Source organism: Camelus dromedarius, chromosome 34 (genome assembly GCF_036321535.1).
Source record: "Camelus dromedarius isolate mCamDro1 chromosome 34, mCamDro1.pat, whole genome shotgun sequence".
Taxonomy (NCBI): Eukaryota; Metazoa; Chordata; class Mammalia; order Artiodactyla; family Camelidae; genus Camelus; species Camelus dromedarius.
The window spans coordinates 8,376,675-8,401,589 of record NC_087469.1 but is presented as its reverse complement, the minus strand read 5'-3'; the positions used below and the strand labels follow the sequence as shown (position 1 = coordinate 8,401,589).

The 24,915-nt window shown below is 40.7% G+C and overlaps 1 protein-coding gene across 3 annotated transcripts; it reads right to left on the bottom strand.

The window, feature by feature from the left end:
- Positions 1–1,079: 1,079 nt before the first annotated feature.
- Positions 1,080–24,887, bottom strand: RNF214 (ring finger protein 214). 3 transcript variants are annotated; one of them, XM_031443619.2, is made up of 15 exons: positions 24,800–24,887; positions 23,129–23,244; positions 20,535–21,045; positions 19,785–19,844; positions 16,502–16,642; positions 13,950–14,089; positions 5,149–5,245; positions 4,876–4,964; positions 4,191–4,281; positions 3,893–3,991; positions 3,319–3,695; positions 3,053–3,185; positions 2,738–2,842; positions 2,390–2,485; positions 1,080–1,471 (listed from the first exon to the last, which is right to left on the bottom strand). In XM_031443619.2, exons 2-15 carry the CDS (start codon positions 23,239–23,241, stop codon positions 1,406–1,408), a joined length of 2,118 nt encoding a protein of 705 aa, XP_031299479.2. In that variant the 5' UTR covers positions 23,242–23,244; positions 24,800–24,887; the 3' UTR covers positions 1,080–1,405. The 3 variants fall into 3 exon arrangements, with proteins under 3 accessions (XP_031299479.2, XP_031299481.2, XP_064338151.1); XM_031443621.2 differs by having other exon boundaries at positions 21,000–21,045; positions 24,800–24,885; XM_064482081.1 differs by lacking the exon at positions 2,738–2,842.
- Positions 24,888–24,915: the final 28 nt, after the last annotated feature.

The following is a 24,915-nucleotide window of genomic DNA, read 5'->3' as shown; positions in this document are numbered from 1 at the left end:
GCTATTTCCCAGGTCCCAGAATGGGAAAAACTCAGCTGTTGGTAATATAATAATATCTTTCCCCTGGAGCTAGTTTTTAAAAGTTAATGCTTAATTTGTACTTGTTTAATTCCAAAAGAGAAGAGAGCTGAAGCCATTTCCTTTAGGAATAAAGATAAGAGGATAGGAAAAGATTCAAAGTTCTAATAGAAACACAGTTTTCCCAGGTATCAGCCTAGAAACTGGAAGTGCTCAATAAGCAGAGGTGGAAAAATGATCCGGTTCCAGATAGCTATCCATTGAACAAATGGCTTATGAATTGGAAATCCAGCCTTCCCTCTTCATGTCATTTTGGTCTCCATTTTTCCCAGGACAGGAAAGATGTCTCCATAGCGTTCTTGCTTCAAAAATTTAGACTCGTATCTCAAGATCATTCTGAAAGTAATTTTGCACAGACATCTCCTCACCCCAGTGCCTGCCTGGAGCTCACCCAAGGTCACCAAACCGCTTGGTCGTGAACCAACTGCCTTAACCTTCAGGGGGGAGGGGGGATAGCTAGACTCAGAGACCGGAAGTGAAGGGGAAGAGGTGGGGACTTCACGATGTTGGTCTGTCCGAGCTTGATCAGAAGCCAAGTCACTGGTGGAAAGGATGGCTTGGCCCAGGAAAGACCTGTGAGCTGTGCTAGTTTCTAAAGAGATGACTATCCAGGAAGTAGGGTGCACAGAAGTTTGTGGGAAGCATGGGGGAGATGGGACCTGGTTATGTTGTTACTCTTGGACTGTGAATTTTGCTGACGTCAAACAGAATATTCTGTAAACTTACTGTCTATGTACAGATAATGAGTGTTAACACAGTAAAATATTCAATGAAAAGTCAAACTATTAGGGTTACATTTTTTTTCCTCCATCAATCTCATTTTATCCATTCAGAGTAGAGGGGCTAGAACAACACACTGAGGCTTCCGGAGGCTTCAGTAAGCAAGGCATCTGGTTGGACAGCAGGTGAGCACCAGGGTTCAAATCTGCGTACATGAGCCTTAAGAAAATGGACTAGAGGCTGAGCCAAATCAAAGCAGGATGGCCTTAAAGCAACAGCAGTTTCCTAGATGGTTTTTATATTGTGTTTGAAAACAGCCCTAGGCAGGAATATCATAATTTCAAGGCCAAACTAAACATCATCTTACCTACAATCTGCTTCCCCTGAAGGAACTGCAAGGTGAGGGGGACAGACCATTTCTGCATAATATACATACTTTCATTTACGAACATTTGAATACAGACTTTCTATACACACATCACCTATATAATAAAAATGTACATGGCATGAGTATATGTCACTGTATAAATATAGAGGTTTAGAAATCTTGAACCCGTGCTTCCTGTTCACATCAGTTTCTCCTCTTCTTCCTCCCCAGTCAGGTCCGTCATTTAAGAGTTGGACAAAAGGGACAAGTGTCATTTGTGTTGGTCTGGGCCCAGAATTTGATACACTGGAAAGAAAGAAAGACATACCTCAGGATGACCTGGAAAGATGGAGAGGAGGCGAAGAGAATGCCGTTAAGGTTCGACAGGTCTAAGGAACATTTACTAAGTCAGAACAGCTCCCTGTGGGGGACCAGACAGGCTATTTCGTTGGCTCTTACCTCCCAGAGAGCCTTTAGAGCAGGTGAACCTGTTCTTTTTACAGGAAACATTAACAATCAGCTAGCAATTGTAGGAAGCTGCTTTTTGTTGACTATCTAGGCTTGCTCCACACCTTATGATCCACTTAGGCTGAGATGGGTTTCCACCTCTTAAAACCCATCAACTTCGAATCTTATTCAGGATTTTCCCTTACCAAAAATTTCAATGTAAATTCAATTTCTCCCTCTTAGAAAAACAAAATGAATAAAACAAAATAGTAAAAAAGAAATCATCCCTGCTGCTAAGAGATTTCTCTCTGTCTGGTAACATAATGAGAGAGAGGAATAACTTGTCAGTTTGTGAAGATCATCTCTAATAGGCAAGCCTTCACACTATTCTGTTAATAGAGGTACTAATCTCATATTCAGGTTTCCTGTTCCATTCCTCTCATCTAAGCAAACTCTCCTGGCAGTAGGACATCTGAAACAATGGATAGCTATGTATACCTTACTGTCAATCTTCCAAGACAGTGACTATCAGTGTTCTAGTCTGTACTGTTTATACAGCCCAGTCTCCTACAGGGGATGGGATAGAAGGAAGGTGGGAGATCCTAGCTGCCGGTATTCTGAATGCTGCTGGTGTAGAAGCCACAATTTACTGAAAGCCTTATGCTCATGTTTAGACATTAATGACGAGCATCAACACTACAAAGTGTTCAAGAAAATTAAATCATCTCAGCTGTCTAAAAGCCAGAGTGGAAAATGAGGAAGGTATGTAGCACCCACCTCCTTGTGTAGCACGTGGGTACATGCCATTGGATGCAGCTCGCTGGGCTGGACAAGTTTCTGGCACATTAGACACAGCTTACAGGTGGCTGGAGCCTGCAGAGCAGAGGCAGGACCATCAAAAGAGTAAGGAACCTCTGATCTCCTTGCCTTTTATGCCCATGATTCCATCTACTATTTCCATGCAGCAACAAGATTTTACAAAAGAAAGAAAAGTTCAAATACAGAGCTCTTGCATTTTCCCAGATGGGGCTGTCAACAAACCCAGCTGCTAAGATGATGGCTCCTTCCTGCACTCCACCTATAAACCCACTCCCTCCTCACCCCCAGCAAAGAAAAGAGTCTTACATGTGAAGACCTCCCAGGATATGAAACTTGGGCAGAAGGCAAGAACATTGGGGTACTGATTTGGGCCAACGGAGCAGGGAACAAGGCCCGGATCCGACCAAGTGGCTGTGGGCAGAAACGTTGTCAGAGTGAGGGAAGAACGTCTGAGTAACAGAGCGTTTAACAAAAAGAAATCATTTATTTCCCAGCCTAGCAGAGGAAGAAAGCAGGTTAGATACCCCTGGCTACAGTGCTGCTTCCCACCCCCGACTGCTCTGAAACGCGCCTCTTCCCCGACATCTCAGCAGGTCTGAGTCCCCTGCCAGCTCTTCTCACCTGGGCACTGGCTGCCGCTCGCTCGTGCTCGGCCAGTCGCGCAGCTACCAGCTGGATCAGTTCCTCCATGGTCAGACCTGCCATGGTGGTACGTGCTGTCTTGATCTGCTGAAGAATGTTGGTCATCTGGGCCCTAAGAAAGATACATGTTCAGGGGGAGAGATTCTATGCTAGACTCATGGGGAAGATCTATGAATCCTCTCCCATTTTAGCCCATAAACATTTCTCTGAAAAACATTTTTTAATTAATTCTTAAAGATACTTACTTATTGCATTGTGGGAACCGAGTCAGCAGCTTCTCCAGAATCTTCTCCAGTTTGTCTACTGGTTGGGGCCGGGGAGTTTCACTAGAAGTCTTAATACCGCCCAAGCCTGGGGGAGGTGGGATGGAGGCGGCAGGGGGCACGTGTGGACCATGGGGGCCAACAAGGGAACCCAAGCCAGGGCTGTTTCTTCCGTGGGAGCCGGGAAGGGGAGGGGAAGGCTGGTTGGGCTGAGAAAGGGCAGGGTTCAGGATTGGGAAAGACAAGGAACGGGGATCTGCACTGGGCATGACCATGGGCATCGTGACCTGCCCAATGGAGAAGGGCATCCGAGGAGCCAGAGAGGGATTGGGCTGAAACACCTGAAGCATGAAGTCTGTCTGCAGAGGGGAAGAGGCAGAAGACAAGAGAGAAAGGAAGAAAACGAAGGTTTAGGAAACTGGGGCAGAAATCCATGAGCAACTCTTTCTTGTACCAAATAAGGATGGTCCCGATATCTTCATAAAAAGAACAAGTGAAAGACTCTAGGCTCGGCCGCCGACACAGAAAGGGAGCCTCCCCAAAGCAGCACTGTTACCTCTGATGGGGGTGGAGGCAAAGTGGGAGTAGGGATTTGAGGAAGGCTGCTCAGCTTGGCTCCGTTCCTCACTAGCTGGATATGACTGTTAAACTGGTCCTAGAAAAGAGAGAAAAGAAAGAATTATCTTTTACTGCTGAGCACAGTGAGCCTCTCTACAAAAGAGCACGATCCTGCAGCAGAAAAACAAGGGGAGTGGTAGAACAGGCCCTACATGCCAGTGCAAAAGGTCCTTCCCTATTGCAGTGTTTAAGCACAGATTAACTCTGACTCAGTGATCGCCCGTCACTACACTTACCCGAACGTTCTTTTTCATTATCCGAACTCCATTCAGTCTTGTCTCCCACTCCTGTTTGGAACGAACTGTCTCTAGCGTTGGGGGAGTTGACCTTTCAAGAAACCAACAGTAATTTACAGAATTAAAGAAAGCCCGACTCCTAACTCTCTGAGACAGCAGGATAGCAGCTGGCTAATGGGCCTGGAGTGAAGAGGCTGGAGCAGGTGCAGGAGAAGGCCAAGGTTCTAAGTTGTTTGCCTCACTTAAACTCCAGCATCTTGTAAGCTAAGCATTGGAGAAAGAGGACCAACCGCAGAGAGGGTTCTTGTCTGGCTGAAAATGCCACAGGGGTCCTCCACATTTCATGGCAGAAGGAGGAGAAATGACTGTATGAGAAACAAATCTCCAAAGACATTTGTTACACTTGACAGCACAAGAGATACCGTTTATCCAACTGGAAATAACACAATAAAAAGTACAAAACTATAAAAAAAAAAACTGTAAAAGGGAAGAGCCAGAGAGTGAGGAAGTTCAGAATATGGGAAGAGAACTCACTGAACAAAGTACTACCACACAGAGATGACCTCCTGTGAAGACAGAGTAAGTGCCAGACTAGCTGGCCTAGGGTTTCAAAAACCTAAAAAGAAATCCCAAAAACCTACAAAACTGCAGGGCCATTAAAACCCCTGAACTGGAAAGTACTTACTTGAGGTAAGTAAGGTGCAGTTCTGCCTCTTTTTCTGCTTCTTCTAGTTTCAGTACCAGCAACTCTTTCCGACTCTCTAGTGATAAGATCTAAGGAAACCACACACAAACACTTTATTTTTACATACACAAAGCTACCTCTAGCTGGTTAAAACAATGCCTAGGGGCTCTGTGGTATAATATTTAAAGGGCTCAGTGGTAATAATATGGTACCAAAAGTACACACCACCTGGAACCCCAAAATCAAGGCCTTACACATAGCAGCTCAACTCACCTCTGCCTTCCAGGCCCGTTCTGTCTCTTCCATAATGTTCCGATTTATTTCACCATCCTGATTCTTGAGTCTATCCAGTTCCATCTCCCACACTTCTCTGTAAGATAAGAAACCAAGAACAAGACTAAGAGGAGAAAGACAAGCTTGCTAAGGGACACTGAGGCAAAAGTAAAATCCCAAATCAGTCTGCCAGGTATGTTACAGGAAGTGTTATTCTAAGCACTGACTACAGATATATACAAATAATGTTTAAAGTGGCCTGATATTTGAAAGTAAAAATATTCACATCACCATTTGCTAAGGTTATCCAGAGCAGGAAAAAGTGGAGAATGGAGAATTGGTTTAACATTTGAAAATAAATCAATATAATTCACTGTATTAACAGAATTAAGAAGAAAAAACATTTGATAATTTTAATAAATGCAGAAAAAACATTTGACAAAATTAAGCATCCATTCATCTTAAGAACTCTCACAAAATTTGAACTTCTTCAATCTGATTAAGGGCATCTATTAAAAAAAAACAACAGAGCTATCGTCAAAATTAATGGCAAACTGTAGAACAGTTTTCCCTAAGAGCAGGAACAAGGTAAAGATGTCCACTCTACTACTTCTGTTCAAAACTGTACTGGAAGTTCTAGCCAGTGCCAATAATATTTACAAGAAATAAAAGGCTTAAGATTTGAGAGAAAAAATAAAACTATATATTCACAGATGCCATGATTGTTTCTGTAGAAAATCTTCAGGAATCTATAAAACGACCAATACACTAATACATGAATTCAGCAAAGCAGCAGATACAAGTTAATATACAAAAATAAATTTTATTTTACATACCAGCAGGAAACAACTGGAAAATTTTAAAAACTTTAAATCCTAATTATAATAGTGTCAAAGAACAAAAAGCACTTAGGAATAAATTTCTCTAAAAATGTAAAGAAAGATGTGTGAGACCTGTACACTAAAAATTATAAAATGTTGCTAAGATAAATAAAAACCTTACATCAACAGAAAGATATATCATATTTATGGATTGGAAGACTCAATATTATTAGGATGTCAATTTCCCCCAAGTTGATCTATAGATTCAAAGCAACTGTGTTCTCACCAGTTTTATTTTTGTTTTTATAGAAACTGACAAGCTGCTTCTCAAATATATACGTGTGTGTATATATATATGTAAATGCAAACAACTTAGAATATCCAAAGCAATCTTGAACAAAAAGCAGAAGACCTTGCATTACCAGACTTCACGACATTATAAAGCGATAATAATCGCAATAGTGTGATCTGGCATAAAGATAGGCAAATACATCAATGCAATAGATTGGTACGGTACCCAGAAAAGACCCAGTACTTATACAAATGACTCATACTACCATTTGGTTTTTGGCAAAGGTATCAAGCAACCTAATGGGGAAAGGAAAATCTTTTCAACAAAATGTGCCAAACAACTGGATATCCACACGGAAAAAAAGTGAACTTCAACCTCTACTTCTTAACATACACAAAAATTCATTTGAGGTAGACTGTAGACACAAACATTAAAGCTAAAATGACGAAGCTTCCATAAGAAAACAGAGAACATCTTTGCTACTTCAGGGTAGGCAAAGGTTTCTTAGGTTAGAGAATGCAATAATCATAAAGGGAAACTTGATAAATTAGACATCACTGAAATTAAAATTTCTGTTCATCAAAAGATGCAATTCTAAAGTGAATAGCTAAGGCAGAGAGTGGAGGAAAATTTTTCACACAACATGTAACTACCAAAGGATTTCTTTTCAGAATATACGAAGAGCTTCTACTACACAATAATAAAAAGCCAAAACCTCAACCCCCAAAAAAGGAGTGGAGGCCAAAAATCTGACAGGACACTTCACGTAAACAGATAAATGAATGGCCAACAAGCACGTGGAAAAAGTAGTCAATATCATTAGTCACTGGGGAAATGCAAATTAAAACCACAATGAAATACCACTGCACAACCACTTGAATGGCAAGTATATGAAGCGACCAGAACTCTCAAGCACTGTACGTAGAGTATAAAATGGTATATCCACTTTGGAACTATGTCTGGCCTTTTCTTATAAAATTAAACATGTATTTACCCTACAACCCAGCAATTCTACTCCTAGGAATTTACCCAAGAGAAATAAAAGTATATGATCAGACAACAATTTTCACTTGAATATTCACAGTGGCTTTATTCATAATAGTCAAAAATCTGGAAACTGCTTCTTGCTATCAACAGGAGGATGGATAAACAAACTGTGGTCTAGTAACAAAATGAGTATCACTCAAGAATAAAAAAAGACAAAATGAAAAAATATCTAAAGCACTATGCTGAAAGAAAGAAGTCTTGTACAAAAGAGTGCATATTATATGACTTCATTTCTGTGATGTCCTAGAACACGCAGAACTGGACTATGGTGAGAAAATCAGAACAACAAGCACTTTGGGAGAGTGAGGACAGAGAATGCCTGGGAAGGTGTGTGACAGACTATCTGGGTTAATGGTGTATCCTCTCGATGGGGTTTGAATTACACAGGTACATACGTTTGTCAAAACGCAATGAACGATACACTTAAGATTTATATAAAACTGCATATATAATTTATTACCACAAAAAGGAAACACAGATAATACTGAAGTCTAAAAACACAAATAATATTAACTTCTAATTAATAACATACATGTTTATGGGTTTAGAGGTGAAGTTACTGATGACTACATCTTACTCAAATACGCATAAAAAACTAAGAGGGGTGGATACAGAAAAAGATATGGCTGAAACAAACTTAGCAGAACATTAATTGCTGAATCTAGGTAGTGAGTGTTAACGTACAATACCTACAGTTTCTCTGAATGTTTGAAATTTTCATAATAAACTATTGGGGGGAAAATAAATCCAATAACCTAATCCCCCTGCCTAAAAATCCCTATTGGCTACATTCAATAATTATCAATGGCCTTTATTCAGACCTGGTTCTCGTTTACTATCCTATAGTTTCTGACACTGTTAACCATCTCCTCCATTCTGAAATCATATACTACTATTCTAAATGGAACCCCTTTCTTTCTTGGATTATTCTTTTTGACTTATCTTCCTCTTTCTCCTCCCAAACTGCAGTTGTACCTCCAAGTTCAGGACTAAGCCCTACTCTGTACTTTTTTCCCACAGAAAATTCACTTCTATCATTTTAACTATCACCTAGATGCAGTCAGTCAACTCGAAAGGAAGACACAGCATCTCTTCTGTATTCAAGTCTCCCATATCTAATCGCCTGCTGAGTTTTCACTCGAGTGTCCCATATCATCAAAAGTATTATTTTACCATCAAAATTTAGAAGTGGTATTCTACTTACCAATTACTGTCCATGGCAGCACACAGTTACCCAGGGTCCAAACAGTGAAGCTATTTTTGACTTCTCTCTCTGTCCTAATCCTTAAAATAATCAGACGCCAATCCCTCCTGAATCCATTTTTTTCTTTTCATTCCACCACCATTAGTCTTACAATGATTCTTATAAACTCACTTTCTTGTAAGAGCTTACTTGTTGATGTCCCAGCCTCTGTCTCTCCCCATAATTCACCCTGCATATTTCTAAAACATCTCCAATTATGTTACTCCTGTTTACAGAACTTCTGTGATTTCTCGTATCTAAAATATCCTATTACATGCTGAGCAGAAAAAGTCAAGTAAGATGTGTTCCTTGCTGTGGTAGCAAATCTCCAAAGATGGAGCCTCCCAATGAACCAGGCCTCCTGTGCTTATGTTGTTCATAGTCCCCTCCCACACTGAATCTGGGCTGGCCCTGTGACTCGTTTTAACCAGCAGAAGGCCACAGCAGTACCACCATGCTCGTCCCAAGTCTATGCCTTAAGAGAGCCTGGAAACGTCCACTTTTGCAGCCCTGGGAGCCCTGAGCCACCAAGTAAGAAGCCTGGCTCCTTGGCTGGAAAGACCACCTGGAGAGGAAAAAGTCCTGAGACAGTGTGGAGACAGAGAGTCATAACGGCCTAGACATCCCCGGGTCCCACCTGAGCCCAGCTTTCCAGGTGTCCCTGCCAAGGCACCAGAAACATGAATGAAGCCATCTTGGATATCCCAGCCCCAGATGCCATGTAGCTGCACCTACAGGAATGACTCCAATGGAGACTAGAAGAACCGTCCATCTGAGACTCAATCAACATAAAGAATTGCAAGAAATAATAAATATTGTTGTTGTTTCAAGACACTAATGTTTACTCTTTTTTTAAAAAAAAGACAGCAATAGATAATTGAAATAATTGCCCTCAAGAAGCTAACTATATAATGGGGGAACATTCCAGTAAACAAAAAAGACCATCAAGTGTGTTATGATAAAGGTATACACACCACAAGATGAGTAGAGAGGAGGGTCATCTAAATAAAATGGTCAGGGTGTGTGAGGGGGAAGATAAAGGGAGTGTCTGGGGAAGTTTTCTAGAGCAGTTGATATGGGCTGTATTTGAAATGAGTTCAGGATACTCTATGCAGTAGTTAGGTATAAACTAGCATAGTGTTTGGGAGCGTGGTAAAAGATACAGCTAGGGGCCTAAACAGGAACTAGATATTTGAGGGCCTCTTATATTAAACCAAAGAGCTTAATACAGTTCTTTACGCTAAGAACTATGAAGGATTTTAAATAGGGAAATGACATTATCAGATTTATATCTTAGAAAGATTTCTCGGGTAGCTGTGCACCAGACAAATGAGAATGGAGGGAGATTGGAAGCAAAGGAAGTACAGCAGCCTACCTCAGAAAGCTAGGAGAACTGATAAGAACCTGAACTAAGAGTGGCGCAGAGAATGGAGAGCAAAGGACATTAATGTTAAGAATGTACAGGACTTGGTAAAGCAGACGTGGTGGAGAGGCGCTAAAGGGAGGAATTTACAATGACTCAGTTCTTCAGCTTAGGATTGGAGGAGACAGTGGTGCCGCTTAATGGAGAAGAGTGAGAAGCAAGAGGGAACAGGTTTCACACAGAGGCAGAAAGTTTAGACTCAGATACAAGGGCAGGAAGAAAGGATGGATGCATCTGCTGATTGGAAACTGAAGGAAGTTTTACGTGATGGCCCCTATTTTTTTCAGTGAAATAAAACGCAAGATCATCTTCTGAGACTAAGGAGAGAAATACTGGACATAGAAAGTTCAGAAAGAGAGGTAACAGGGACAGCCCTTAAAGGAAGAGGGAGCCCTGAGGATCCAGGTGTTTTTGGAAGTCAAATTTATCCGGGCCCCAAGACACACGGTTGTATGATTTCCTCCAGCAGCAGTGAGCAGCCCAAGTATAAGAATAAAGAGGTGAGGTGGCTGACTTGACTCAGGACTGCAGCACTGTGGAAAAATGAAAGGAACGGAACAAGCATCAACAGAATTGATGGTAATGGTTAGGGAGTAATTCAAGTAATGGACCGCACATCTAGGCTGGCTAGGAAAAGAAATACTCCCCAGGAGCTGGAAGACTGGTGGAAAATGGAATGAAGTCAATAAACAAGAAAGAGGACTTGATGTGGTCAAAGTGTACATTTCCTGGGAATGAGACAGAAAGCTGGAAGGACTGAAGGCTGTGGTCAAAATGTGGGATGTTGCAACAGTCTGACTCACTGCTTTGCACCCAAGAAATACTCACTAGATTTACTGATTGCCAGACAAACTATTAGGACTTCAAAATATACCAGTTAAATATACTAGCATTTGGTGAGAAATTTCCCAAAAGAATCCTCATGCATCCTGTCAATTCCAATTTAACATAAACTTTTGTATCATATCCAAAGGAATGCTTCCAACATTAACTCCCCTGATCTGCTATTTACCCATCATTCCATCACGAGTTCATCAGGCAAACTCAGAGCATTTAAAAAAAGAAGAATCTTGCTTGATATTGTAATGTTTCTGCTACTTGTCCCAAGCTCTCTCTATGAATCAACTGATGATGTCCTGAAGCACAAGTTCACCATCTTTTATTCCCAAAGAGCCCTACTTGCTGCCATTCTCGATGAGTCACTATTACAGGCAGGGAGTTTAAAAAGAAGTTCAGCCCTAGAAAGGAACTGGCATGGAAGACTCACCTTTCTAATGCCAGCAAAACTCTTGAAGGATGCAAGCTGGGAACCAGAAAGTGTCCCCCAAAAGCAAGACAATGTCCATTATAAAGCATCCAAGAATCAAGGAGGAAAAAAAATACATGACTAAACTGAATATTTGGTCTTTTTTTTTTTGTCAATTCAAAAAAAGGGTGTCTTCTTTAAAAATTATCATTACATTAAAAAGTGACTACCTTCAAACAGCACAAAGCCTTTAGCAGATTTCTATTAAGTAAATTCATCTTTATATAACATCAATGTGAAATTCTCTTAATTTCCTATCCAGTGATTCAACAAATACTTGTCAAATAATTACCAGATACATAGTACTGAGCTAAATGTTATAAAAGAACACAGAAGAATTTTTTTTAATTTTAAATACATACAGAGAGAGAGAGAGTCTAGTCTTTCTCCTCAAGAGGCTTACGATATCAATGGCCAGCCAAGACATACACAGGTAGGAAAAAATGTAGAGTACATTATAATATAAAAGTAAGTGCTAAATGGGCAGAGGGCTGGATAGGTGTTCTGAGGAGACAAATTAATTCAGGAAGAAATGGATAAGGAAGATTTCATAAAGGAGGTAGAATTTAAGTTGAAATTTGTAAAATGGGTAAATGGATAAGACATTTTATAAAATAACCCTATAGGAGTTACCCTAACTCTTCCCAGCCCACCTACTAGTGCTACCACTAACATCTTACAAATGTGTTCACTTCTCTCCTCCCCACTGCATTGCTTCAGTTTTGACCACCATTATTCTAATGTAGGCTCTGACAGGTAAGTCTCCTAACTGGTCCTCTACACTCTCCAATCCATTTTCCAACTGACATCATCATCTAACTAAACTGCAAATCTCTACTTACAATTGCCAAAACATGGAAGCAACAGATAATGTCCAGCAACAAATGAATGGTTAAAATGGATGTGGTGTATGTGTATATATACATATACACATATACACATACACAGACATGCACACAGACATACACACATACTGGAATACTACTCAGCCATAAAATAGAATGGAACTTTGCCATTTGCAATAACACAGATGGACCTGGAGAATATTATGCTTAGTGAAATAAGTCAGACAAAGACAAATACCGTATTACTATTTACATATAGAATCTAAAAAATAAAATGAATGAATATAACAAAACAAAAAGAGACTCACAGGTACAGAGAACAAACAAATGGTCACCAGTGGGGAAAGGGGGTGGGGAGGGGCACGACTGGGGACAGGGTACAAACTACTATGTATAAAATAAATACACTGTAAGGATATAGCAGTGCACAGCACAGGGACTACAGCCAATATTTTATAGTAACTTTAAATGGAGTACAATCTATAAAAGTTTTGAATTACTATGTTGTACCTCTGAAACTAATATAATATTGTAAATCCACTATACTTCAATTAAAGAAATTTTTAAATTAAAAATAAATAAGATGCAAATCTCATCCTCTGATACCCGCCCTCCTCTTTAAAATCCTTCAGTCTCTCACTCTCAGGGGAAAAAACCAAACTCCTTAATGCAGTATATGAGCCTTCTGTGATCTATCTTCTGATTACTTCACCAGCCTCATTCCTCACTGCTTCATGTCTCAGTTGCTACCCACTCTCACCTGTAGGCCCCCTGCCTGCAATGTCTTTTTCCCTATTTATTGCCTGGCTAATTCCTCCCTATATCTACCCCGACCCCTGCAACTTTTTCTTTGAAAATTTCAAACCAACAGAAAAGTGAATAGAATAGTACAATGAACACATGCCTGGATCTGGATTCACCAGTTGTTATATTTTTTGCCATATTTCCTTTACTTCTCCCTCTAAACCATCTGATAGTTATAAGACATCATGATAATTAATCCCTAAAACTTCAGCAAGTATTTCTTAAGAACAGGAAACTTTCTTTTACATAATCACATAATACCATAATCACACCCAAAATATTTACCACTGATACAATATTATCTAATATGTGGTCCATATTCAGATCTTCCCAATTATTCCAAAATGTCCTTTCACAGTTATCATTTTTCATACTTGGGAAATGATTTAGCAAATGAGCCTGCTACTTTTCACTTAGCTCTCAGACACATTAGCAAGCTAAGATTTTCTTGATAAATAAAAATACATTGTAGTAGAATTTAAATAAAATCACAGTATTCATAGCTATTCTGATTTCCTAACAGGTCACGTTGCGAAACTTGGAAAATTGAAAATATGACCAAATTCTCTGCCCACCTTAGTCATACTATTGTACCCAGAAGAGGACACAGATCCATTAAATAACTCTTTCCAAACACCTTACAATGCTACTATTTGAAATTTGCTTTTGGTGCTGAATAACATAAATATAATCAAAGTAGTCTCATAGCTTGAATTGTAAAATGTCAGATAAAGCAAGTGAAATAGGTGTTGGATATATATGAAAGTCTTGATCATAACTGGGACCCAACAATTAGCTGCTATTATTTCAACATATTAATGAGGCCCTGAAATACTTTTTTAAAAATTTAACATTGGGTGCTGAAAAAGCTAAAGTCACTGGAGGATTTTAATTTGTGCACTTGTTTTTCAAATAAAAATTAGACCGAAAGAAAAGAAACTAAAAACACAAACAGGACCAGCCTCTTATGTACAAACATACATATACATACAGGGTTTATATTCTCAACAGCATCATTACCTTCTGCCCTTCTCACAAAGCTTCTCAATTTCAGCTTTCAGATCCTGCTCCTTCTGCAAGAACTCCTTCTTTTCTTTCTCTATCTTCTTCTTTGTTTCTTCTCGCTTTATTGTTACATCCTGGATAGCCTTTAATATCTCCTGAGTCCCACACAATTACAGTCACACACAAATAAAGAAGGAAATGAATTAGTTCTTTTGGTCTGAAGCTTACCTTCAACTATCACAGTTAACATACTGACTTTATTGAGTTTGAATTGAATTGAAGGAACCTGGTTGATGAGTAGTTCCAAAAGCCAGTATTTAGATATAAGGGAGTAAGTTACAATAAAGCAGATTTCAATTCAACAGGAGAAAGAATTTCTAACAATCACAACTGTTCAAAAATGGAATTTACTGCCTTGTGAAGCAATAAGCTCTCCATTACTGGTGCTCAAATAAAGGCGGAATGACGAACACCTGTCAAGACTGCTGAGCAAGGCATTCTTGCATAGGGTGGGAGTTTGTTACTTTCAGCAAACATGGTCTTGCTTTATTTTGTTATGGTTCTTTATTATGTGTAGGGGTTACCTTTGTCCTTTTTAAATTATCTAACTACATATATATATGTATATATGTATACACACACACACACATTTGTAATTAAGAAGTCAAACAATTAAAAAATGATAAAGTCAAGTCACCCTTAATTCACACCAATTCCACCCATAAAGTAATCAACGTGTTAACTGTTTTGTACCACGTTTTCCCAACTTTCTCCATTCTCACAGATACATGTGTACTTACTCACATATTTCTCTGCTTTTTTTTTTTTATAATGAGGTCATTTTATGTACATTATTCTGCATCTTGATTTGTTCACTTGACATGGACATACTGTCAGTAAATATAGATCAAACTGAAAAATAGCTGCATAACACGACATGATATGTATATATACAATTTATCCAATCACCCTCTGGTAAGAGTCCATCAGGTTGATTCCAGGTTTCTTGTAACTACAAACAACATTGCAATAAACACTCTACATGTCTATACTTTCATACAAAACCTTTTACTTCTGTAGGATAGACTCCTAATAATGAGATTGTTAGATTAGGGTATATATACATTTTAAATTTTCACTGACAATTCCTAGTATCTTTTCTAAAAGGGTCATAACAGTTCATTCTCTGCCAATGTCTGAAAAGAGTTCATTTTTCCTTACCCTTGACAACTTACTTCATTTTTGCCAATCTCTTGGGAAAGAGGAAAGAATGGTATCTAGTAGTTTTAATGAGCATTTCACTACTTCCCATTCTTTTACTGTTTTCATTGTCTGTTTGCTCCAACTAGAATAAACATTCAATGAAAGGAGAGACTATGTTTCGTTCAGTAAATCTTCAGAGCCTAGATCAGGAACTCAAAAAATACCTGCTGTATAAATGGATCAACACTAGTAAGGCTGTTTATTTTCATGTATTTATTACCCATATGCTTTTCCTCTTCCGTGAATTACTGTTGATAACTGTTGTAGGCAAAACAATCCCTAGCGCCCTCCTCACAAAAATGCCCATGTTCTAATCCTCAGAACCAATGTTACCTTCCACAGCAAAAGAGACAGGGAGATAACCCTGGATTACCTGGGTGAGCCCAATCTAACCACAACATGGGTCTTTAAAGCAGAGAAATTTTCCCAGTTGTGATCAGAGGAAGATGTGAATAAGGAAGAACTGTCAGAGAGATGCAAGCTGCTGACTCTGAAGATGGAGAAGGGGGCCACAAGTCAAAGAATGCAAGCAGCCTCCAGAAGCTGGAAATGCAGGGAAATGCATTCTCCCCTATAGTCCCCAGAAAGGAATGCAGCCCTTCCAATACTTTGATTTTAGCCCAGTGACATTCATGTTGGATTTCTGACCTACAGAACTGTAAGATAATAAATTTGTGTCGTCTTAAACTCCAAATTCATGACAATTTGTTACAGCAGCAACAGGAAACTATTACAATTGGCAACTAATACAATAACCTTTCCTGGTTTTTCTCTAGACTATTTGGCTTTTACTTTGAATTTGTAGGAATCTCAGAATGTCATGGATCTTAACCCCTTCATCAGATGTGCTATAAACATTTTCTCTCAGCCTAACATTGATCTTTTCACTGTTTTTCATTGCCATACCAAAACCTTTAATTATATATAAGTAAATTATATATAATAAATTTTTTTACATCTTCTGGGGTTTCTGTCTGGATTGAAATGAACTCTTGAACTTGAGGTATGCAAATATTCTCCTAAATTTTCTTCTAATTTAAGATTTTTTCCCATGGTAACTTTCTAATGGTTATCATAGAATTCTAAGGATAAAAAAGAATCTTGAGGGCATCTTGTCCAAACTCTTATTCCTGTTTTAGTTCAGGACACGATGCCCTCAAAGTTCTTTTTTATCCTTAAAATTCTATGATAACAATTAAAAAGTTAAATACTGCTTTTTTATTTCTATTAATTTGAAAACAAAATTAAAGTTTGATTATGGACTGTAGCTTCATTTATTGGCAATTTTAATATAAGCAGAATACCTGGTGATTCTTCATTTCTTCTTCTCTCCTTTGCTGAAGTTGCTTTAATTGCACTTGGAGCTGATTCTCCACTTGCCTCTGCTTGTCCAGGACCTCCTGGTAACGCTCCTTCAACAGAGTTCTCTCTGTCATCATTTTATCCTATTGGTAACAACAGAAGAAAAGTTTAATCTCCCAACTTAATTGCAAGAAACATTCACCATGTGCCTGTTCAGGGCACCAGGGAGAGCTCTGTGGCTGCAGTGCCCAATACTGGAACTGCCAAGCCATGCTCCTAGCTATGTAAATTTAAGTTAATTAGGATAAGATAATTTAAACATCTGGACCTTCAGTCACCTTGCCACATTTCAAGTGCTCAGTAGCTACAGATGACTAGCAGCTACTATACTGAACAGCACAGATAAAGAACAGTTCCATCATTAAAGGAAATTTTATCGCACAACACTGCACTAAGATAGGGGTCGGCAACCTCTGGCCTGTGGGCCAAATCCAGCCAGCACCTGTTTTTATAAATGAGAGTTTCAAAGGGACACAGCCATGCCTGGCGGCCTGCTGGCTGCTTTTGCACTGCGACAGCAGAGGGGCAATTACAGCAGAGCCCGGGCAGCCTTCGAAGCCTGGGATGCCTACTATCCGACCCTTTACAGGGAAAGTTTGCCAATCCCAGCTCTGCGGAATAAGAGAAAGAGGGTATTTTACTATCCGTTAGGAGAAAAAAAGAACAAATGAAAACAAAGAACAGATACCTACTCAAAATGCATCCATAAACAGGACTCCTTACAGGTCAGCAGCTCTAAAAATTGACAGACCCACCAAAGAGGTCTGGGGAACTTGGTATTCAGATTGGGCAAATCAGCAAGCTCACATAAAAAGTAGGGAGCAGAAGGAAAGCTTCTGAGGGCCACAGCTCGCTCTGCCTTCCCCACATCAGTAAAGCAAGAAAGGTAACGATTACCTTCCAAAGGGACACTAAGTTAGAGGGTACGTAAAACACATTTGATATCAGGTAGCCCAAGTAAAATGTACACAGAGCATTAAACTGAATTTGTTCAGTAGACAATAACTGTTTTCTTTTTTTACCTTTTTTTTTTTTTAATGGAGGTACTGGGGATTGAATTCACGACCTCGTGTGTGCTAAGCACACGTTATATACCACTGAGCTATACCGAATCCCCAGTAACTATTTTCAGAGAAAAGAAAGGTTTTAGAACTGAATGGGGAAAAACTTATCACACTGACAATAAAAAATAAATTTTCAAAATGGGACTTTAGCTTTGAGATCAGCTAGTCCTTAGTCTATGTACTGAAATGTGACCAAGGCTCTAAACAGATGACTCCTTAGCATTGCATCTTCAAAGGGATTCTGAAACTGAGGTTTATGGGTAGGTGTGTATAAAATTTTTAGATGAGAATTCAAAGTTTTCCAAAGATTCTGAAAGAGAACCTTAACCTAAGAAAAGTTAAAGAAAGGTTAGGAACCAATTGATGAAACTAATAGATTAGAGGATTCTTTTCTTCTCTCTTTACTTTTTTATGGTAACTTCTCTGTCCATAATGCATCTTTCTAACAACACAGGATAGGGGAAAAAACACTAGGCTTCATGGAAAGATGTCTCAAGGTACATACTCTTAGTACATACAAATGGATAACTTTAAGACATAGTCAATTACTTGATCCAATTCATCTATCTTAACAAGCCAAAGGGTTACACATTGTTACTTCGTTTCATTGGTGGCGAATTGGTTCCAAGAATCACGAGTCACAATTTCAAATGCAGGCAGTGGGCAATGACTATAAGTGCATGAAAAGGGTAGCAAATAAAACAGGAGCCAAGTTCCTTATATTGCCACCAAGCTTAATATCTGCCTAGTGCCACTGCCCTTTCAAAAGCATGTGGGCCACAACACCATCCAAAAGAACACAGCCAAACAAAACACAACCCTGGGCCTCTCTTGGCCCAGTGCTTGCCAGTTTCCACCCCTGCTTCAGACTGATGCTTAAGCATAGTTACAACTTCTTAGTTGGTCCCTTCAATTGCTATATGGTCATCCAAATCCCACCTTACAACTGTGAGGACCAAATAAATACTCTACGTAAAGCGCTCAGAGAAAGTGCTCAAGAAGAGGTGACTTCTCCCCCTTTCCCTGGAGGTTCTCCTCTCGCCTGGTTCTCACCCAGCACAGCTCCAGCAAGCCTCTCATCTCTAGGATCTTTTTACTCACTTGCTATAAATAACTCCTGAGTTCTACTCCTTATTTAAAAATTCGTATTGGTTTCATGTGATTAATGTGCTCCAATAACTTACTTCTTTCCCACTGCCCCTCAATTTCTTCAACTTGCATCAAATATCCACTTTCTTATCTGGTTTTCCTCTTTATTTTCACCCAATTAACACATCTTACCCTAAAGACCTCTTCCTGATCCTACAGTGCCCTTCCCTGCATTATCCTTCCTCTTGAAAAACAGACTTTTAGATGTCCATACACACACATTTTGGCCACAAAATGCCAAGGATGGAGCAAGGGGACCACTTTAACAACAACAAAGTTCCCTAAGGTTTTAAAAACCAGTTACCTAGGGATAAAATGGGAAGACACAACTAAACAATACAGAGGAAAAAGACTTGAGGGAGTCTGACTGAAAGCTCAACACTGTGACAAGACAGCCAAAATAAGCCTAGGTAAGCTTAAGAAACAGTGTCTAGAACGAGAGCGAGGACAAGAGTCCTATTGTGCTGTGAAGTAATTATACTGTATGTGCATCATTACATCAGTTCTCAGGATCACACTTCAAAAGAAACCCTGAGAAGATGGACCATGTCTAGGTGAAACAGCAACCAGGATGATGAAAGGACTGAAAAATACATCCTATGAAGAAAAGAAGAATGTTAAAACATCTGGGGATGTCTTACCTGGAAAAGTTCAGACTTGCAGGGTAAGAAGAAAAGGCACTAAAAAAAAACTCCAAATGTATTTTGGTCTGACAAGTAAAAGGATTTAGATTTACTGTACAAAGCTCAAGAGAGAACTATAACAAGAAGTTTTAGTGGTTCTGTCCTCCTCACAATAAGATCTAACAGTAAGGGCTATTTTCAAAATGCAACATGCTGCTTCGCGGGTAGTAAGCGTCCCATCTCTGGAAGCGACCTAGCAGAAGTCAGCAGACCATCTGTCAGGGATTTTATAAAGGAGATTCCTGTACCTTTTCCAACTGAGATGATGTGACTCTAGATCTTTTGCATTAATGGCTTCATATGTCAACAATGACAGTTCAAATACTTACCAGATTCTTTTCAATATCTTGATCTGTGTTTACCTCTGAATCAGCTGTCTTAAAGTCGGTCTATAAAGAAAGAAACAATTACATTCAGAAAGGTTCAAAGACATTTTAAGAAGCAAAAGTACTCTGGCACTTTCACCTAGAAATCTGTCACAAGTAACTAAGGAGTTAACTTTCTGCTCTTTCCCCTTATCAGTTTCATAGCAAGAGAGTTGTAGTTCTGCCAGGTGTACACTAACATCCACACAGCATTAAGCGTTTATCCCACAAAATAACCTGATCAAGACCCAACAACTGATCTCAGCCTCAAGACTGAGGTAAGAATTTGGGCCCCTACAACCTAGGGACCAAATCCTTCCTTCTATGACAAAGCACAGCAGTCACTAGAAGGCAGGATACACTGTATGTCTTAAGATGTCGGTCAGAGAATTAACCAGGATTCCTCCTGCAAGGACAAAGATGGGAAACGTGAATGCTAATGACTTACACTCGTCATTTCCTCAGTGAAAGAGGTAATATGTAGGTCATGAAGTTCCCAGTCGCCATGACTGGACATTGGCTGTTACTGGTTGAACACTACAATGAAGTTATTACAGAGCACCGTATGAAAGCACTATCAGAGTTGCCAGTAAAAAAAAAAAAAGAGAGAGACAGAGCAGCTCTCCACCAACTATGAAGAAATATCTCCTGCCCTCCAAAAAAATAAATCAAAAGCCCAAATTCCATTTTAGTAGTAGAAACTTGATACTTGACCTGTACGGCAATGTTCTGAGAAAGCTTCAGGGAAGAGCTATCCTGATCATCATCCTGATCCACTCTGACTCCTTCAACCCCATTTGCTGGAGGCACTACAGGTCGGAAATCCAAGCCTGTGTCCCTGCTACCTTCCTTTAGGATGGAGGCTTGTGGGGACTTCTCTTCAGGACAATTCCCGGAGGCCAGCTGCTGTGTATGGCACCCTGCCTTAAGAGACCGAGTGACAGGGTGGAGGCTCTCCCGGAGGCATGTGTCCCCCTCCTCTCCTGCTGTGTTGGCCACGTCCTTCAAATCAGACTGAGACCCACCGCCAGAGAGACAGAGGGCTGAGGCTATCAAGTTTTCTCCTAAAACCGCCCGGTGCGCTGCTGAGGTGTCGCCTGCCGATGAACCAGGATTCTGCTCTGGGTGTTCCAAATGGGCATTTCTGTTACTCTCCTTGGTTATCGTTTGGCTACTTACACTCGACAGAGGTGGGTTCTTGTGCTTCTGTGCGGGGTCTTTGGGGCTATCAAAAACAGAAGATAAAAAGTTTCTCTCTTCACCCAATCTTCAAGAGGCTTAAATACATAATGGCTTTACCATAACCACTAGAAGAACAAAACTAGACTGTATAACCCCCACCCCCAAATAATCAGAATGAAAAGGAATTCAGTTTCCACCCAGTAATTTTTATCCCACATGCAGGGAGTACAGGGTGGTGGTGAAGAATTTGGGTTTTAAAGACAGTCTGCAGTAAATGATCACACAAAAAAGACTCTGGAAAGCCAAAAATTGTGGCGGAGAGACTTGAGGGGAGTAAATTTTAATAACTTTTGGGGATGTAAATGAAATAGCCTAGTGTTAGAATATTTCATTTCAGTACATATACTAATTTGGCTACACAGGGTATTTTAATGAATAAAATATTATTTTATTCCACTTTTATTTCACAAAAATAACTTTCATTCAAATTCATTATACAGATCTTTGACCAGAACCACTTTTTAGATTCTTCCAACAGTTTTCCAGAGCATAGCATCTTCCCTTCAAGTTGTCTGAAGTAGGCAAATTTCATCCAAAACTGAAGCTGCCAGTAGAAATGTTATCCCAGATGACAAGTGTCAAGTAATCACGGATAACACCAGAAGTTGTTTCACTGTTTGCCACAACCATGTAACACACTGCTTTTAAAAGAGATCTTCAAAATCTATTTACAATGACATCCAACATTCACAACTGTTGAGTCCTTCACCCAGGAATAAAGACCAAATCATGTTAAATTTCCTTGCCTTTTTTTTTTTAAATAAATCTGACTCTGTCAACTGATGCACTTAAGTACCCCCAAACTACCACTTACTGAGGCTCCAGGTCATTGTGCCTTTCTTACCTCAACAGTTCTTCCCGTCCAAAATAAAATGATGCAGAGAGCATCTTGTAACATAAAAATCTTTATAAACACTATAAGCTGACTCCTCGCTGGGAATTAAGTGGGGTGTGGGGGACACTTAATTATAAATTTGGGCGTAGACAGTAGCTGGGTTTGAATCCTGACTCTGTTATTTATCAGCTGTTTAACTCTAGGTAAGTTGCTGAACTTCATTTGTAAAACAGAAATAATATTACCTACCTAACAGGATTATTGTGAGGATTACATAAGATAAAGCATATGAAGCATTTGGCTCCGGCACACAGTAAACACTCAATAAAGCTTAGCTGCTCTTATTATTACCAGTAGTATGCGGCTGATTTTATTTATAAAATGAAGATCCAAGTTTATGGTTAGGTTTACTTCACATTTTCTCCACTATGCCTCACTAACAAAGTTCTCTTCATTTCAACAAATATTTATTAAGTATGCTGGAGTCAGACAAGCCTGGGTTCAAACACTGACTCCAACATAGCTTGGTAACCTTGGGCAAGTTACTAGCCTCTCTATAAATGGGAATGACAGTATTAGCACCTATCTCCTGGGACTGTTATGAGAATTAAATGTATTAACACATATAAAGCTGTGAGAACAGTGTTGTCTATTGTCTTAGGTGCTAGGTACCCTACAAAAGAGTTGAAGGAGGATATATCATTAACCCAGTACAATGTTGTAACCTAGGTAAAATGTAGGGTTGGGTAATCATAGTTCCTGTCCTAAAGAATTTAGATGGAAGGCAAAATACATACATGAGGCAGTAAGCCATATTACCAAAGCTATCTATTTATCTATAGGCAGATATAGATAAATAACTACATATAAATATACGTGTGTACATATATATGTGTCTACGTGCATGTATATAATGTAGAATGAAATACATATATACAGATATAATAAAAAGACATATAATTAAATAAACATAAGGTGGGAAATATTTGCATTTTCAAATGAGTTTGGCCCCTATTTACTCAATGAACATTTAGCATGCCTGCTGGGTGTCACTGGGTTGGGTACCAGAAACACAAATACAGATCAGATAATCCTTAGCTTTAAAAAGCTTAATCTAGTGCAATGCCACTAAAGCCAAAAAGGGGAAAGGCCAACGACACTTCCAGAAGAAGCCCATCTCCAAAGCCCTTTACCCAAATGAAACCTTGCAGGTCGGCAATCCACACGTTACCTTAGACCATCTGGGAGACCTTCGTCTGATTTGGAAGCACACGCACTAGAAGAGGATTCCGGAGGACTGGGAGCGGTGGCCACCGCGCCAGCCACCTCAGGTGCCGCCATCATGCTCTGTTCATTCAGAAACAAAATACAGGCTACAAGTTCCAAAATTTCAAAGCAAATGGATCTTTCCCCCTCAGGATGTCCATACAACAGAGTCACAACAGGAACGAAACACAAAGAAAAAGCTGGGCTCCAGGAGAAAACACTTAACAGTATTCTGTAGTAGAGTACTAAAAAGGTCATTACTTGCGACAGGTCTCAGGGGACATCAATCCTCAAACATCACCGTATACATGTAACTGTGCAAAGCTTTTTCACTTTAGGCAGAAATGCAGTCTCACAGACAGCAGACCACATAGTCTGTGAGACTCTTCCAAATGGTGCACATACCTACCTTGCCTAACATCACTTACAAAGATTGTATTTTGGGGCCTAGTAACAAGTCATTTAAAATCACTCTATAGCTGTTACATTAAAAGCATTCTTCATTGCCTTAAGTGAATGTTTTTGGAGGTGTTCGTGTGTGAGAGAAAAGCCAATATTTTATTGGGCAATCAAAGGATCTTTCACTTTTCCTGTGTTCCCCACAGACGGGAAGAATTTGACAACCACTGACTGAGGAAGGTACAGACTCTTCCAGACTTACTACAGAGGTGCAAGGGTATGTGAATCTTGGTTACCCCAGTATGAAAATGAGACGCTGAAAAACAGGGTAATCCAAGTAAGGGAACTGGGACAGATGATTTTCTTAGATCAAAAGGTCATTCTTTACGTTACAGGACAAATTCAGGGCCCTCTATGATGAAGAGAAATGATAAAAAATATATGTATCTGGGGGTGGGGGCATGGGGCGTAACATGGGCTTAAATTCTTGTTTTTATTTTAACAGCATCACAGGCACATCTCTGGCCCTCACAGAGCAGGCAGGGAGACTGGGCTGTGTCAACACTTCAGTCCCAGGCCAGAGACATTCTGTGCCTCAGTTTCCCCCATCACACAAACTCCCAGGAGAAAATGGGCCCCAGGTCGCCTTTCCTGCTCGCTCAGATATGATGCAAATGTCCTGCCCCAGCAGAGCCCGGGTCAGGGGTCCTTGGTGCCCGGTAAACGGAAGAACCACAGGGCACGGGTCCTACGTGCAACTCCGTGGCTGAAAGCCCAGAGAGGAGGGGGACAAGGGACATCTGGCAGGAGGCTGCGGTGGGGAGCGGAAAGCAGAAGGTGCCCAGGGAAGCCGCGCACTGCAATCCGGCGGCGACCACCAGCCAGACGGCGACGCCAGGAGCGACGGGTCCTCGGGGAAGACTGGGGGACGGTCGCGAAGGGGACAATGGGGGGAAGCAGCGCTGGTGGCCGCGGCCGCCCTCCGCAAGGGGCTGGCGCAGCTGGCCGCCTCCACCGGCCAGAGCCCCTCAGCACCTGGCCCTCTGCCCACCGCCCGGCTGCCAGCCCCCGTCCCACTTCTAGGCCAGGACCCCCGCCCCCGTCCCCGCAGCTCCCTCCACGCCCCCCGCCTCGCCCCCCATCCCCTCGCGCCGCAGCCCCCCAGCCCGCGCGCCGACCCCGCACACACCTCCCGCGCCGCGCCCCCGGGAGGGAAGGGGGGAGGGACGGGACGCACCTGAGCGGGCGGAGCGGGGGGAGGGGGCGGCCGAGCCTGGGGGGAGGGGTCGAGCGCCGGCCCGCGCGCGACACCTCCCACTTCCGGCGGCACGAGCGGCGGGGGCGAGGCCCGGC